We start from the raw sequence: 11,462 nt of genomic DNA, 5'->3' as shown, positions 1-11,462 counted from the left end.
CTCTTACCTTGACTCTATAAGATTAGGACTCAGCCCCTCGCCTAAGTGCTTCACCAGCCTCCGTTATTCGAGGATAACTGGCTCGTACGATCATACCTTTATACATACAGCTTTAAAAAACGCCAACAATAAATATTAGAAACAAATTAAAAATATGCGCCTTTGCATATCATATAAAAAAGGAAGCTGCCACCTCATATATCATGCTATGAAATATCTGACTATCATGGTGCTGTATCACCGCATATAACATCCTCTCAGCCTACGACCGAAGGAACATAAAAAAGCACAAGCCAAGCGTCAGGTTAATCGACTTACAGGACTTAAATGCTTAAACCGCGATGTTATAGCCAAAACCATAGATAAGCGGGTACCGAAAAAACTCAGTATGATATAGTTGAACTCAAAGCCCTCTATAATTATCTATGCAAATATACACATTAGAGTTGAAATAACATGAAAACTCATGTTCAGTAAACAAAATATAACCCGCTGCAAATCGCCCATTTCACGCCTAGCATGCTCACCCTCGTACGATATTAGTCTTCAATAGTGCTACAATAACCTTCTGCCCTTTTGATTTGCAAACGCTTTTTTTAAACACGTTCTACAAATAGAAAAATATCTGAACAAAGTATTCTAGCGAAGATCAACGACTTTGGCCAGCAAAGATAATAACGATCCTATATTTAAAACAGACAACTAATAGTTACTGCGATAAGCGTCACCGATCCGCTACTTAAACTCCTTGCCCTGTCAGGTGCTCATAGACGACATGCTGGAAAGCTTAGACCCCGCCCAGAAGGCTACGAACTTGTTTGCTATATGGGAATTTGACAGCTGATCTATTTTGATTTTAGCAGCCAATCAAAACGCACCATGATAACAATGCGAGCAACGCAATATAAAGCGCGAATGAAGGAAGAAATATAAGATTTCGCTGAATATTGCTAGACGTACGTACGGCCATCGTTTTTTGGCAGGGGTCTAGGTCCTGCAGGGTTTTCGTCGATAGAATAAGGTAAGAAGAAAAAATAGACTAAAAGATAACTATATATACATATATAAAATTATATCGATCGAGTAAATCGTAAGGAAAAAAGTGAATTAGTTCTTGGATTTTTTGAACAAGATGGTAGCTTTATACGGCAACCATGGAATCCTTTGCTAGTTGTTTAAGCGTGTTCGATTTATTGCGACAAGTTTTCTCCATCTTTTCTTCGCTAAGTTACCGTTGATAGAATTTGATGTAGAAACCTTTTCATTTTGATTTCCACCGACTTGTTTTAGTTTCTTTTTAAATGGTTGCAATTTAATTTGTTGCAATTTAAATGTGAGGGAAGCTGCATGTGCATGTCTTGTCGAAACCGCGAACTGTACCGAACAATAGGAAGACTTTGCAGCTAATCTTGTATTCTAATTATGTCTCTGATTCACTGGTTGGAAGTAATGTTCAAAGGTACTAGGGAAATTTCCTGAGTAAAAATCAAACATAAATAAAGCTGTATGGAGATAGACTAGATTCTCCAATTTCAGAATGTTTAACCTAAGAAAAAGTGGACTAGTGTGATGAATCTAATGAGAAAAAGTCATAAGTCTGACTGCTTTTTTTTGAAGAATGAACAGAGGAGTAAGAACAGATTGATGAGTATGGCCCCAAAATATGAGGCCATATATTAAGTAAGGATAAATTAGACAATAATATAGACTTGTTAAAATTTCTAAGTTAATATAATGACGGGCTTTGGATATAATTCCAATGCTGCGTTTGATTTTATTTGAAATATAGGCAACATGAGGTTTCCAATTAAGATAACTGTCAATCATAACACCAAGATATTTAAGATGCTGTTTTTGCTCAAGCGACTCGTTGTTTATGTTGATTGATATGTCATGTACCTTTTTCTGAATAGAATGAAAAATGATTAAAATTGGATTTGTCAATGTTTAAAGACAACTTATTTGCACAAAGCCATGAATAAACATTCATTAGTTCATTATTAATAGTAGATTCAAGGCTCAATAAACTTTTATTAGAATAGAAAAGATTGCTGTCATCTGCAAATAAATGAAAAGAGAACAAGGTAGATGAATTGCACATATCATTAATGTATAGAAGAAAAAGGATGGGTCCAAGGACTGAGCCTTGAGGAACACCACAGTTATCAGTAAGGTTTTAGAGCAAACACTTCCAAGAGAAACAAATTGCTTTCTGTTATGCAAATAAGAAGAGAACCAATTTCCTGCTACTTCACGTATGCCATAATGCTCAAGCTTAGAAAGTAAAATTTGATGGTCAACAGTATCGAAGGCTTAAATTCTTAGATCCAAAAAGATTCCACAAGAGTAATTACCACTTTCAATAGCACATTGAATGCTATTAGTAATTGATAAAATGGCATGAGTAGTGGAATGTTTCTTACGAAATCCAAACTGCTTATCGTAAAGAACATTATTCCTATTTATAAATTCAAGTAGCCTACTGCACATGAGCTTTTCAAGAATTCTGCTGAAGATGGATATTAGAGAAATAGGGCGATAATTATTAACATCTAATTGTGAGCCCTTCTTAAATACAGGTGTTATACGTGCTAGTTTAAGACCATCAGGAACAATACCAGAAGTGAAAGAGTTATTAAATATATGCTTAAGAGGTTCAGAAATAAGATGCTTAATAGATTTTAGTATAGGAGTTGGTATACTAAAAGGACCAACTGCTTTTTTTGAATTTAACTTCCCAATTTCATCCTCAACTTCCTGTGATGTAACAGGAGAAATACAGAATTTATCACTTACTCTTGACGGTAAGAACTGCATTGGGCACTGCTAAACAGCGAAACACCGAAACGAAACACCGGAACGAAACAGAGACAAATTCTTGATATTACAAATATCATGCAATAAAAAATAAAGAAATCAAAATACATGATAGTACAATGATACAAAAGCGATAACGCTTTCCTTCATGCCCGTGCTTTATGATCTGTGATCCGTATCGATCGTTTATTACCTTTTCATAAACAATGTCGTTTCGCTGTCTATCAATGCAATTCTTTCTTGAATTTGAAGGATTCCAATGGATCTTTTACTAATACAAGCATTAGTCTTAACTGCTTCTGTCTCTAGTATTTACACCAAAAAAATGGTGAAAAAAAGCTAAAGCCCTCGGGCGACGCCATGTTTATTTATACAAAAGCAAATTTCCAGCTAGTTCTAGGCTATATCCTTAGTGTGTCACTAACAAATGTCTATTCAAAGGTGTAGAATGCCTTTCGCCAGTAAACACGACGAACGACGTAAACGAATGAACAAGCTTTAATAATGAAACGTAGTCGCAAGATTGCCGACCAATAACAACAGTAATGAACAGGCGTCACTGGCGCGGGCGCGCGCGCATGACAGGCACAAATGTCCGCGGGCACAACGGGCTCGCTGGCGCAGTATCTTCTTCTTCCTTATTTTCTGTTAATTAACTGGATAACAAAGTTATTATGGTTCATACATCTACAGGTCGCATAATGTCTCAATATAGGAAGTAGTCCTTGAGGTAGGCTGGGGGTTTGCGTGTTCGTTGTGGTCTCGAGGGAGATTCTTCGCTGCTGAGTTCGTTGTTGATGGGCAGTGGGACGGTGAGAGTGACTTGCGAGGGTGGTGGGTCTTGCTCAGTTGTTTCTGGGGTTGTGTTGGTGTCTTCTTCCGATGCGTTGTCTTGATTGTTTGGTTTACACCAGCTTGGTAAGTCAACTTCGTATGGGCGGATAAGTTCCGATGGGGGGTGTTGGTGGACTTGGTTCTTCTGACGCTAACGTTGGGTCTACGGTGGCGAAGTCTTCGTCGGCATCGTTGTGGATTACTTGAGTACTAGTGTGGGAGGAGGCGAGGGGAGCGGGAACGGCATAGCACTCACATAGCTTGACCTTGTATGATGTGGCGCGAAGTTGGGATCCGGTGAACTTCTTAATGTAACACCAAGGGTCGCTCACTTCTGTAACGATGTAGCGGTCACGAGCACGTAGTTTGTCGCGGTCAGCGATCAAATAAACTATGTCTCCCACTCGAATCTGTGGCTGAGGTGCGGCAACTCCGTGTTTGTCTTTGGACTTTTCGCTGTGGGGATGGTTAGTGGACCTCTTCTGGTGCTGCGCTACTATATTCTGGTAGTCAGATAGTGGGAGTTGGTCACAGGTGTATTGACTGCGCTGTGTCCATAGTTCACGAGCGGAGAGACCTTGATGGCGTAGGCGAGAGTTGAGACGAGCTGTTGCTAGTGCGAGGCCAGTAGAAGTAATGGGTCCACCTCCGGGCTCCTGTCGCAGAAGCTCTTCTTCTAGCTCTTGAATAGCCTTTTCGGCGACTGGGTTCTTATTCTTATTCTTTATGCGACCAACATCGAGCCAAATGTTCAAGTGTTTTAGACCGTCGTTGTTGCTAAGAGATAAGAAGCTTGGTGCAGGGTCTACTCGAATGACTGTTCTTGGACCGTCCAAAGGGTGTAGTTCCACAATGAGGCGTGTAAGGGCGTCGCGCAGGGTGTCGTACTTTTCGTCTTGTATTAAACAAGTGTTGGTGTAGGATGTCGAACACTCTCTGAGTAGTAAGATTGCTTGTCGTTGTCGTTTGATAACGTCAGCAGCGAAGGATATGCCGACGACGTCGGGTGGTTCTTCAGATGATTGGTTTACGAGAGAACTTGGAAACTTCCGTAAGGAGGCACATGGGTGGCATGACGAGGATACCCTGGTTAGGGCACTGTTCATGTCTAACGCAAAGAAGTGGCGTAGTACAACCATCTGAAGCTGGTTGCGAGATGGATGGTTTAGACGAACGTGGAGAGCTGTGAGAAGACCATCAAGTACGGACCGTGGTACTACTATTGCCTCAGATGAGGGGGTGAAAGGTTGGTTGCGTTTGACTACTAGAATGCCGTCTTTGGAGATGGACGTTACGTTTAGATAGCGTTTGATGTCTTTTATGTTAGTCAGTTTCTTCGAGGGTCTAGTTCCTTGTTTCAGATGGGCATGGACTCTGCGGAGGTCGGGACATCCGTTTTGGATTTCTCGCCAGGCTGATCTCGTGGTGAATGGAAGTGACTTGGTGTTGTCGATGATGTCTTGAACGGACACGTCACGGACGACAGAGTCTTCTGTTTCTTTGATGAAACTGCACACCTGGCATGTTGGTTCTTGGCACTCTGGAGCGTTGCGGCTCGTAAAGTCTGAAGGGAGGTTAGCCGTACCGGCCAAATGCTGCAACGTGACTTGATATCGGCTAACGGTAGTTAGGAATGATGTTACCCGAGGGCTTGCGGAAAATTCGCCGCGACAGAGTTTATTGATGGCTTGGACGCATGGTTTGCTGTCAGTGAGTACGCAAGTACGGTGTTCAGACTGTATTATAAACGGGCTGAAGTGCTTGACGGCCGCGGCGATACTCAGTGCTTCAATTTCACAGGGCAGCCAGTTGACTTGGTGTTTGCGGAGTTTTGCGCTGAAAAATCCGGCAAGATAGAGGTTGTTCTCACGGGACACATATAGTGTTGCTCCGAGGCCACGTTTGGTTACGGAGCCGTCTGTTACGATCCATAAGGAGTCGGATGGACGTGGTAGAGCGATGGCTTTGGTTGACGTGAGGGCCTGCTGAGCAGCTTTAAACTTGTGGAGAAGACTTTCGTTCAACGTAAGTTTGTCTTGTGACTGGAGACCCGAGATTGCGCCTTCGAGGGGGTCGATTAGGGAGGAACACTCTGGTAGGACGCGGCTAAGGACTTTGTAGGACCCGATAAAAGAGCGCATGCCTTTGACGGTAGTTGGAGGAGGACAAGATGCAAGAACCGCGACGCGATGAGGACTTGCAGATAGTTTGCCTTGGGACCACACCCATCCTAATATGGTGGTGGACTTTGGACAGATGACCGTTTTAGTTGGTGAGAGTCTAAGGTTGCACCTGTCAAGCTGTTCCAGGACCCGTGCCCAGATAGGTAGAAGGTCTTCGGGGCTTGCTCCTCCGCAGTACAAGTCGTCTGCTATCTTTGCCACGCAGCCTTCTTGGATGAAGTCACCAAGTACTCGACACATCATCTCTTCGAGTGCTGTTTCTGAGCCGGGCATTCCCATTGCGGAGCGGCAGTAAACGCGTACGCCACGAAATGGTGTGGCTACGCCGCAGTACTTCCTGGATTCTTTAGCAAGGGGTATTTGGTAGAAGGCGCGGCTGAGATCAGACTTTATCAGGAACTTCCATGGTGCAATGGTGCGTAGTGTGGAGTCAACGTCTGGCATGAGTGATGGTTGGGGTTTGCTGTACCGTCCCACGTCTGCAAAGGCAGTGACGAGGCGATGACCGCCAGAGGGTTTCTTTATGAGGAAGGAGGGGTTCAGGTATTCTACTGCCACGTCGATATCTTCGGGTTTTTGGAAGACTTGGTCTCTTTCCAGTTCGTCAAACTTCTCTTGCAGCTCTATTAGTTGGTTTCGAGAGTATTGAGGAAGGCGCCCTTTACGTTGGGGCGGCTGTACCGGTCCCATGTTTACGCGGGCTTCTATATGGCCCGCTGCTCCGTTGTACCCTGGAATGTCCGGTTTGAAGACGTTGTCGTATTTCTGTAGGACCTTCTGGAATTGGTCACGCATGGAACTTGTAAGTAGCTTGTCTGGATCTAGACTTACGCTGCCTGAGGACGGCGGGGTAGGCTTTACTTCTGTAACGGGGAGTGTTGAGGGTGGAGCCGCTTCGGGAGGAGTCGCTGGGACGGTTGGGCGGGCCCAGCAGATGTGGTCGTGGCGTCGGACGGTGTATGGTTCGTCGGACGTGTTGGTAATTCGCACTTTACCTCCGACTGTATCTATGACTCGTGGTTGGGGCCATGGGTTTTCGCTGGGTGGAGGGCGTTTGAGTTGGGACGTATCACTACGGGGTTCAATGGCGATAGTGTTGTCAGTTCCCAGCTCGGGGGGGACGTCAACTTCTAGGTAATCTCCAGGCCAGATAACGGTGGTGGGCGACGATGAACGTAACACATACGACGTGGCGTGGCGTATGGTGTGAGCCTGAGTGCTGTGTTTTTCATCGGTGTGGTACAAGATGGTTTCGGAGCCTTGTATAGTTATCTGTTGAGTGGCTGGGCGAACTGAGATGTCGTTCGCGATGAGGAAGGGTATTCCAGCGAGTATGTCAACATCTATGTCCTCTACTACGAGGGCGTCGAGCGCGAGTTTCTTGTTGGAACGAGAGAGCAGGACGTGTACTTCGCCAATAACGGTCAGCGGTGTCGTACCATCGGCTTGCAATGCTTGTTGGGAAGACTTTTCGACGGTAAGACCAAGTGTCTGGGCAACGGACGCTTTAATCATGCTGGTTTCGGCGCCGGTGTCGAGGGTCAGCCTCACTGGGTGTTGTCGATAGAAGGCGTTGAGTAGGGGTGACCTTCTGGTGCTGACCCTTCGGGAGATGGAACGTGCGGACGGAAGGGCTGACGCTTCACTGTCAACTTGATCAGGTGCGTACAGATCTAGGTTATCGTCGTCTTCTTCTACTTCCTCTTCATAGTTGGTTGTCGAGCGAGTCTTGGCGAGGAAGAGTCTGTCCTCAGGAGGTAAGTAAGGGCACTTACTTAGGAAATGCTGTTGATCTGCGCGGCCTGCTTCTTTGCATAGTGGGCATGACCTGGGGCGTCTGGAAGTCGTTGGGCGGCGACTGTTTGGCAATTTGTTTGGTTCACGTGAGGCAGGGAATCTAAATTTTGACGCTGTAGCGCGTAGTATCTTGGAATCAGCGGCTGTGCGTAGTTCGTCAAGCAGTGAGTCCAACGCTTGGGAGATTTCTGGTTTTATCGATGCGAGGGTTCTGGAGCGAAGTTCCGTGCCATATCGTTGTTTTACGAGGTTTGGTAAGTCCGGGTGGATTAGTCTAAGCCAGGTGAGAACGATCATATTTTCAAGACTGGGTGTTGATTCCTCGTCGGCGGTTATAATCTCGCCATGGTGGGTGATATTGCCATTAGCGATGAGGAGATTGTCTTCGACGAAGGACATCAGTCGTTGAAAGAGGTCTTCTGGGCGTTCGTCATGTTCCAGTTTAATGTTATTAAAGTCGATAAAGTGTGCTCCGGTGGACTGGAACCCATAATGCATGCGAATCATTTGCCAGATGGAGTTGATAGATGTTGAGTTCTTGACAATTGAATTTCTAGAGATAACTGGGCAATAATTAGCGATTTGGCCAAGCATCAACTCCAGATGGGTACACTTTTGCTGTGCTGTTCGACGTCTAGCGACAGGGACTGCTTCACCGTCATCAGTAAAGCCTCTTAGAGGGCCTCGAGATTTCTTTAGCCACGTCACGGTATCACCAAGGAAGGATGCGAAATTTACGTCGAGAGATAATGTATACTGTAGGTTTTGTCTCCATGCTTCGAAGGAAGTGATTGTCTCGTTTTTAGTCAGTGTCCATTGTTTTGGTGCTCTTGTTGAAGTCATTTTTGGAGTCGATGGTTTGGGTGATTGTTGATGAGGCCGTGTGAATGTGTTTCGTAAGCTCTTGTGTACGTTTCTTGCTGTTCGTTTTCCAACCACCGTACAGGTTGGCTCGTTACGAGACTTCTGCTATTGATCGTTGTATTTATACTGTTGTTCGTGGGTCCTTTAATCGCTGCCACCACGCCAGTAAACACGACGAACGACGTAAACGAATGAACAAGCTTTAATAATGAAACGTAGTCGCAAGATGGCCGACCAATAACAACAGTAATGAACAGGCGTCACTGGCGCGGGCGCGCGCGCATGACAGGCACAAATGTCCGCGGGCACAACGGGCTCGCTGGCGTTTACTATTTTGCAGTTTTGCGATATCACCCATTTTTGGCATTGTCTTATCAAGTTTTGTCCATCATCTATACCTACGCTTTCCATATCGCGTACAAGTTGTTTCTTATAACCCGCTAGAAAAATTAGGACAATGTTTACTTGGATTACTTTATAATCGGGATATAGGCTCTTTAGACCTGATCTTAATTCGGTATATTTTGGTTGTTTTAATAGTGTTCGTTCTTCAATAATGCCTACATTACAAACAGTTCCTTCAATGATCAACCAGGTCTTCTTCTCTTTGTCCTTTATCACTATGTCCGGCTTGTTAGCTCCATTCTTTTGTGCAACCTTCAGATCAGATGTATTGGAATGTCCCAGAGTATCTTTGCTTTTTTTGTTCTTTACGACAGGTTCTGGTATTGGTTGTTTGTGCCATGGTTTCAGCAGATCTTCATCTTTAGTGAACCCATAGGACGATATGATTTGCAGGATGGTAAATAGGGCGAAGCATCTGATCGTGTCTTGCCTTGTATAGGGATTGTGCGATAGCAGAACATCCGCATAGCAAGTGTGGTATGTAATGTTTCAAAGCCTCCAATATCGGCTGCGCCTTGAACTGGAACTAATTGCTTAGACTTGAATTCCCGTCCAGTCCCATTGCACAAAATTGAGTGACACATCCGGGAAATTAGAGAATAAAATACTAGATTGCAGTTTCCGAATATCAATTATCCTCTCACGGCCATTTATATTTATAAGGCGAAGTCAAAATATTGAAAGTTTAATGGCTTCGTGAAGAAAATCGAAAGTCAATGCAAGAAAAGTAACATAAGAATATTAAAGGATGACAACCACACAATATAATCCTACATGTACCTTTTATTTTGGTGATTCAATTTGCCAACATGCGATTTTTTGTGGGTCAATTTCAGGTTTCGTAGTGTTTATATGTATGGAAATTTATCATTCCTGAATTTCGTTCGGGTCCTGCTGCTCATCGTGAAGAAAATCATTCAGAGTAACAACTGAAATTGGTGCCCAACCATTGCTTAATTGCTTCCAAAATCCAGCTCTCTTTGAAGCTGAAAGCAAGTAGCGATTTTCAGGAGTTTTAACTTTGACCAAACAAAGCAAAACAGTCCAAAATGACGACTTCCCAGTGCTTTTTTTGATATAAAAAATCATCTTTCTACCGCGATTTGTATAGCCATAGAAACCTGGCCTCTTTATTGCTCAAATATCCATAATTCCGTCTACAGATCTCGCTTTAAAACGGACATATTTGCTCACGACCTCAGCATATATTTTGTTACTGGTTCGAAAACCTGTCCGTGTGGAGACTGGTACCTGATTTGGAGAAAATGCCCGCGAATTTTGCTATAAAGATATTTTTCATGGTTTTTTCCCAACTGTTTTTGAAATCCTTTTAATAGTATGAAGATATTACAGTGTTTCTTTAAAAAATGGAGGCTTTGAAATGACTTCCCATCTCATTAATTATTGGACTTAGAGTAACTAGTCCTAGGACTGAGTTTATTTTGTTCCAGTTACTACAGACTGAATGCATTCCTTTCACAGCACTTTACAAGGTTTCGAGTAACATCATGTGACCAAAAAATAGCCCATTGATTGGCTGGTTTACTCATGAATTATTAATGAGTATGAGAATGTTTCTTCTTCGACGTGGCATAACCTGCATCTTAGATCTCCTCGTTCTTCTTTTAAAGGGGCACTTGTATGAAAACGCCCCAATTTTTGAAAGTCCAACTAATCGAGGTATTTGAGGATAATATGACTTAATTATGACTACGTAAACATAACTAGTGAAAATTTTAGCCTGGGAGCCACTTGAAGATGAGAAATTTTGGTTTAAGCAAAAAGAACAATAGCTAGGGACGAGTAAATGACGTCATTTACTCACAATTTAATGCTGAATAAAATGGATCATCTTTATCCGACACATTTGACTGTGAAGAAAATATGTTGCTTGGCTACTATTGGGGCCATATAGATAATTTTAAACGAGTTTCAAGTCATTTCCAATGTTCATCGATTTTCATCCAAGTTGAAGAATTGTCCCTACTTAGGTCTGTACCTGCCAGTACAACCCGAACTACAACCTTAGCCTTGTTCACAACTAAGTACAACATTGAATGCACAGAAATAGTTAAATTGCTCGTCCTTATCATAACCCGGTAATCTAATCTGAAAATCTATTAACGTCAGGTATCTAGACAAGTTTAACCTTGGTGGCTTGAATGTTTAGGTTAATTTGAGATAGGTCTGTAGAACAGGAAACTACAAGTAGATCTCCAAGTCAAAACAGTCTCAGTTACTTAACTAAACATGTAGACTTGCAGAATCATATGCAAAAAGCATTATTCATGTGAACACATCATTCCCAAAATTCTGTTTCATAATATACCCCCCCCTTCCCCCCTTCTTAAATTAGTGCAGCTCCTGGTGCACATCTAGTCTTATCTAAAACATGTCGGGTAAAAACAAAATGTCTAATTAAAGAATGACGTCCAAGTGTTAGTTAATGGAATGGGAAAATGTCTTTGAATTTGCAGAAAAGTGATTGAAAAGTTTTTCGAGTTTCGTTCACATCTTCCGATTCATTTCCAAGCAGTAATCCAAATCGCTTTTAGCTCGCGT

The 11,462-nt window shown here is 43.1% G+C and overlaps 2 protein-coding genes across 9 annotated transcripts in view; one reads left to right on the top strand and one right to left on the bottom strand.

Moving 5' to 3' along the window:
• Positions 1-11,462, top strand: part of LOC148912739 (uncharacterized) — a 41,417-nt gene that overhangs the window by 17,874 nt on the left and 12,081 nt on the right. For 5 of the 8 annotated variants that reach the window (XM_089026496.1, XM_089026491.1, XM_089026499.1 and 2 more), the window contains exon 1: positions 916-1,021. The exons of 2 other annotated variants lie outside the window; for them this stretch is intronic. The gene's annotated coding sequence lies outside the window, so the exon portion shown is untranslated. Of the gene's footprint in view, positions 1-915; positions 1,022-9,214; positions 9,378-11,462 lie in introns of those variants that run through there. One more of the 8 variants, XM_089026492.1, reaches the window with a different exon arrangement.
• LOC148912740 (uncharacterized) lies at positions 3,298-8,780 on the bottom strand. Its single transcript, XM_089026477.1, has one exon. It carries the CDS (start codon positions 8,472-8,474, stop codon positions 3,741-3,743), a length of 4,734 nt encoding a protein of 1,577 aa, XP_088882603.1. The 5' UTR covers positions 8,475-8,780; the 3' UTR covers positions 3,298-3,740.

Source organism: Actinia tenebrosa, unplaced genomic scaffold, assembly GCF_029948245.1.
Source record: "Actinia tenebrosa isolate PJP-AT-01 unplaced genomic scaffold, QUT_ActTen_1.0 PGA_scaffold10__47_contigs__length_13832649, whole genome shotgun sequence".
NCBI classification, from domain to species: Eukaryota; Metazoa; Cnidaria; class Anthozoa; order Actiniaria; family Actiniidae; genus Actinia; species Actinia tenebrosa.
The sequence above is the reverse complement of the archived record's forward strand: the minus strand, read 5'-3'. Positions and strand labels throughout refer to the sequence as shown.

Bases quoted from the DNA above. Each gene is read 5' to 3' on its own strand.
- LOC148912740 (XM_089026477.1), bottom strand. From the start codon at position 8,474: ATGACTTCAACAAGAGCACCAAAACAATGGACACTGACTAAAAACGAG.